Source organism: Uloborus diversus, chromosome 2, assembly GCF_026930045.1.
Source record: "Uloborus diversus isolate 005 chromosome 2, Udiv.v.3.1, whole genome shotgun sequence".
NCBI classification, from domain to species: Eukaryota; Metazoa; Arthropoda; class Arachnida; order Araneae; family Uloboridae; genus Uloborus; species Uloborus diversus.
Window position 1 is genome coordinate 181,475,800 of NC_072732.1, and position 6,000 is coordinate 181,481,799.

At 34.9% G+C, this 6,000-nt stretch overlaps 1 protein-coding gene across 1 annotated transcript in view; it reads left to right on the top strand.

Moving 5' to 3' along the window:
* Positions 1–3,277, top strand: part of LOC129216691 (uncharacterized) — a 28,727-nt gene extending 25,450 nt beyond the window's left edge. The window contains exon 7 of the mRNA XM_054850907.1: positions 3,179–3,277. Within this exon, the coding sequence (XP_054706882.1) occupies positions 3,179–3,277 (99 nt within the window). The remainder of the gene's footprint in view (positions 1–3,178) is intronic.
* Positions 3,278–6,000: the final 2,723 nt, after the last annotated feature.

A 6,000-nucleotide genomic window follows, 5' to 3' on the forward strand; every position in this document is an offset into this window, starting at 1 on the left:
TAAACCAAGATATTTTTTCCTAAAAAACACTAGCTTTTCCTTACTTCGATTTTCCCTTAGAATAATTTTCAAAGCACAGTTTACGCTCCTCCTAGTACCATGGTTCATCAGTCACTGAAGTCTTGAACCAATCATCTTGTGATAACAATCTATAAAGTGTGCAATGCATTGAAAGCTTGATTGGTTGACTTCTTTTTTTGATTGACTGTTCGCGGTTTTTGGCATTTCGCTCAACAAATCAAGTGGAACTTAGATTCACTGACGATGGAAATAGGAAGGACTATTTTATCCTAGGTTGCATTGTGGTTTAGCTCTTCGAATGGAACATTTTACTTTTCCTGTTTTGAAGAACATCCGCTCTGAGATGAGTAAGTTCATTTTCTGCACTTAGAATTCATATAAGGATCAAATAGTAAAATTTAAAGAACTGAAACATTGCAGCTTTGTGTAATGGGATGGGACCCTATGGACCTGACTTATTTAACTTAGTCTTTAGATTAATTTATAAGTACAAAAACGCTTGGAACCAAAAGTAATGTTTATTTCTATTTACAAAATACCAACCTGTTGAGCATTAGCTTATTAGGCTATATGCGCCCTAATATTTTTCTGCAGCATTTTTACAGAAAAATATGTCTGAGCATTTGTCAATGTTTGCAGCAAGTATACACTCGGACCTGTTTTTGTGCTGTGAACATTGACCACATAAAAAAATCGCTCAACACTTCACAAGTAGCTGTAAAAATAGTTTTCACAACAAAATTACTGCTGAATCACACACACACACACACACAAAAAAAGAATCATTCGTGTATGCGTAGAAGTGTAGTGTATGCGTCTCGCATTACCATGTCGAGTTGAACATAAAGTATGTACAGGAGAGTTGACAATATTAAAATGAATAAATTACTTTCAAATAAAAAAAGAACCGACTTAAAAAAACAAAGAGGAATTAAAAAGTAAAAAATAATTGGTCGGTCTTACATAGAATTTCCTACCTAGACGTATATTTTGAATTTATTTTACAATTCCAGTACAAAACTCAACTAAACTAAATATCCAATTATGAAATAAACACTGAGTGGGTTTAGTTTTAAAGACTTTTGCGTTTTGTTAAGTTAGTGTTTAACTCAGGATTTGGTGGGTTGTCAGTTATGTTAGGTAGTGGTTTATAGGAGGCCCCAATTTCAAATGGTTATTGAAATTTAAGAAATCGTATAGAATTAGTTAGCTACAGTGAAACCTGTGTATAACGATACTGTCTAAAACGATAACCTATCTATAATTTTTTTTTTTTTGGCCCTAGCAAAATGTCAGCATGAATAATCAAACTGTCTATAATGATAACCTGTCTATTATGATATTTTTTTAGGTCTCAACAGTATCATTGTAGACAGATTTTACTGTATTAAAATAATTCATCGTATAGTAATTAAAATCAGTGTTTAATTTATAATTGGGTGTTTAGTTTAGTTGATTTTTGTACTGGAATTGTAAAATAAATTTAAAATATGTTTGGGTAGAAAATCATATGTAAGACTGACCAATTATTTTTTACTTTTTAGTTCCTTTTTGTTTTTTGGAGTTGGTTCTTTTTTTATTAGAAAATAATTTATTTTTTGCTTTTTAGTGGGGTAAATTTCAAATAAAGTAGAATACCTTTATAACGCCGACCTATATAACGCAATTCTCTATAAACTGCACTACTTTTCAAAAGTAAACAGTAGGTTTTTAAGTTTAAAAAATCCCTTTTAGTCGGTGGAGTTTGTGCAAAAACATTTAACTTCTGGATACCAGTATGAAATTTTGTACAGCACTTATGTTCATATAAGGGAGTAAAAAAACGCCGGGAGGCAATTGATTGGAGGTCAGGACCCCCTGTGGTGACATGATCAAAATGACCGCCATGTATCGGTTAGTACGTTGGTTTAACTGCTTAGAACTACATAATAGGTCATAATTTTGTGAAATTCAAATACATTATCTGAAAGCCATTTAAAAAAGCTCTCCAACTGTGCTTAGTTTTATTTTCTACTAGCGGTACCCGCACGGCTTTGCTCGTAGTAGAAAAATTAAAAGGTCATTTGATTCGCTTGTATATTTACAAACAATGGATGATAATTTTTCCCCCAATTTGCTATGTTAATTTGCTTGGCCATTTTACGGTTCCTTCCTTCCTTCCTCAATTGCACGACAGCCCTGGATGGGCTCTGGCTTTCTCAACATTTTTTTTATGTTATGGTTCCACGTTATGATAATTTTGTAATTTACTCGTCCACGTTATGATAATTTGCTCGGTTCATATTGAAATGTTCTTAAAATTGAAATAGAAAAAGAACAAAATCGAATTTTCAAAAAATTGCTTCGAGGTGCACACCTCCATGCTACAAATAAATTCTGTGCCAAATTTCGGGAAAATAGGCCGAACGGTTCAGGTGCTATGCTCGTCACAGAGAGACATCTGGACAGATATCCAGACAAACTTTGAGCTTTATTATTAGTAAAGAAGACAAATAGTTTAATAATTATTACAATATCAACGTGAAAATTGATAGGAAAGCAATGACTTTTCTGTATTCTACGATATTGGAGTAAAATTTTTACTGTTATACCTGCATTATAAAAGAACCTTTTCAGTTTCATTAAATTTAAATTTGTACTTCATGTTTTAACACTTTTTGTCAATATTTTACTTTTATATTGAATGAAAGAAAGGTTAAAATGCAGAAATAACCAAAGTCACCGCCCAAAATGGATCGAGAACTTAATTATTAATGCTATCGTATAATAAAACTATTTTGTTAAAATGCTTACATTTTAAACATATAAGAGAAATAGACGAAAATTACATGTTTTAATAACAAATAAAAAGTGCCTGTTATAACAAAAACTGTAATAAGTTTTTTTAATGAACGTTTTACGTATTGCACTGACCCTCACAACTACAAAGTGTACAATTCAGACCTGATCTGACGCATCGACATCGTGTAGACATCTCTTTGCACTTGCATGATATAAGTTCCTGTAATTTCTCCATTGTTATTTCGGGGTGTGCATACCAAAAAAGGTTCTAACTCTTCACCGATTTTTTCCAACCCCACTGATATGGATCCAAGAGCTGAAAATTCTGCTGAAGACATTTTGTCCATAGTAAACACTGCAATATTACTCTCTTAAGGTGATGCAGAAGAACGTTGCTGGATGGTGGAATACAATCAACTGGTCTGTTTTGCTGGGTGAAGAAAATTCTCCTAGCCTCATTTACGGTTTCCACTAAACTTGATGAATGATACGTCAGGACTATGAAGCGCTGAATAAGTAGGAAATGCTCATCGTCTTCATTGATGCTCTTGGATACTTTAGTATAGTACAAAAAATTTCGTCAACATCTCTAATTGCCATCCACATTTTCTGTGCAGTACCTAGTTTTACCAATGCTGGCAAAACTAGACACCGTATGCTCATGTAAAGGCATGGGAAAGAGGCAGAAGATCTGGAACACCTTGTGGAACTTAACGGTGCGAAACGTGGATGGGAAGATACTGCAGATATTTTCCACTTTATTACTCCACCCATAGCTCTTGCAGTTTCGGAACTCGGAAAATAGCAATCACTACATCATCAATGTCAACTGTTTTCACGGTGATCTTTGCATGACCCGAGTATTCTATTGCATGCTGCACATAAAGGAATAGCGTCGCATCGGCTTCTTCGTGGGATACGGGAGACATGGTTTCAAAATTGTTCTTGACTGAAGCAATTACAGTGTCTCAGCAGAAGCATACAACCTGCTTCCCATCTGGTAGATCCATCTTCACGAGATTTTCTGCCAAAAATTCGAAAAGCTCCTCTTTAATTTTATCTTTTGTAAGAAATTTAGTAAATGACTTCGGTATCAAAACATTGGATTTAATACTTATTCATAGTCCAGATCCTCTCAATTGTCTTGTGTCGCTTTTCAAACTTCCTTTTGAATACGGATCAAAAACTAAATCTACCCTATGAACGCTTTTTAGTCTCATTAATATGTACGGCTTCACAATCTGATCGCAGTATTGTTGAACAGTTCGAGTAGACTGAGGAACAAGCATGTGAATCAGTGCAGTCCCATCAATAAACAATTTGGTTCCGGAATAGCCGTCAAAACCAGTCTAGTTGATTGGACGACACAAGAAACTACATCGGACTTTTTTCTTGGTTTCCTAAATTTGCCAAGGTTGGATATAGAAGGTGGACACCAGCTGTTTTCATGAGAAAAAATTATTTTACATCCATTTGAATTGCTTGGCAGGCAACATATAGCTTAGCAAAAAGAGTGCTGCCCCTCTTCAACAACAATGTTTTGCTCGTCTTTAGGCTGAACAGAAATATATTTCTGCTCATCAAGAGGAGATTGTTTCTTTTAATAACATCATGTATGGATAATTTTCTTGACACTAAGCGATCTTCTACAAATGCATTGAATTGGCTTGCACTGATATCACAAAAATGGCACTTTTTTTCCGAGAGAATTACTTTGTTGCTGTTTACTGTAGTTAAATCGTCATCTCCGAAAGGATTCCCGGATTCCCGTGTTCTTCAAATGTTTCAACTAGGCTGGAAACATGAGTTTCATACCGAATACAAAAGCTTTTAGTATCTTCATGTATCTAGTATGTAGCTTTCAGTAATGACGTCAGGCTTCAGGCTCTGATTTCCTTCAAACTCCCCAATCATGCGCACAACATCCGGTCTAGCAACCATCCATTGTATTAATGACGCCTCATGACTTAAACATGATAGATTAGGTGATGATTTTTAAAATTAATTGTTGTTTTGCTCATGCAAATGGTCGTGGGCCATCCTGGAAAATTTTCTCTCAGTTTTGGAGCCAGATATATTTTCCCTATGAAACTCCTAAAAAATAGCTGGACTGCTTCAAATTGAACAGAAATACTGAAAGCCGTCGGACATAATTTGTATTATCAAGAGCAAACATCCATGGACATATGTTCTCAAGAGAGACAGTGAAATCTGAGAAATTTCCTTGACGAATAGTGCACACCAGATTTAAAAGTACATTCTAGCTCCATGGTGATCTTCCAGTGCGAAATCGTGAGCGTATCGACTTCTCTTCACATGCGAAACTTTTAGTGTTTTTTCTGCTGTTCTCGATGTTGTTACATGAGCTTCTACTAGGAGTTCAGTTCATCCACTTCCTTCAAGCCATGTACCTATTGCAGATGAAACAGCCATTTCTATGTGGAGACCACGTAACATGACCAACATTTTATCTTCGTCATACTCATTCAGCATAGTCCACTGAATAGATTTTAGCAGGGCGTAGATGGGATCCAGATTACAAACATTCAATTCATTAAACATTTTACTTTTTCAAAAGCACATGAAAGAAATGATTGCAACCTATGTTAGCATTTTGAGGTCCCATGAACCAAATGAAGGAGAAAAATTTATTCTAAAAAATATTGTGAGTTTTAGATACGTTTTGTTTATTTAAAAAGACGTAAAGGAATGAATACAAGCTATATGATAATTTTAATGCTAGATGGAACCAACAATTGAAGTTATCGATTTCAAACCGTAACAGAATTATATGACTCACCTTTATTTGATATTATTTGCTACAGCATTAACCAGTCAAATATTCATTTATTGAAAATTATATCTGAATAATAAACATATCACTATGGAATTAATTATTGCTGAGAACAGCAGAACTGGAAAGAAACGAGCTAGGCGGACTGCAATCCAAAGTTACAGCTTGTTGGCGGGAAAAAATCGAGTAATAGTTCTGATTCTTGCCGCTAGGCCGCAGACGTTCGCACTTGCAGGAAAAGTGAATTATTATGTGACAGTACATCTGTATATTAATTCCAGTAAGGAATTTTTAATTAAAAGTTTCAGTGCGGGTTAGATGCGGCGGAACAGTTGGAACAGTTCAATGAGAATGCTCCCCCCCCCCTCCCGTCCCATGTAGTTACGTTCTTGCAGTAAATTTTT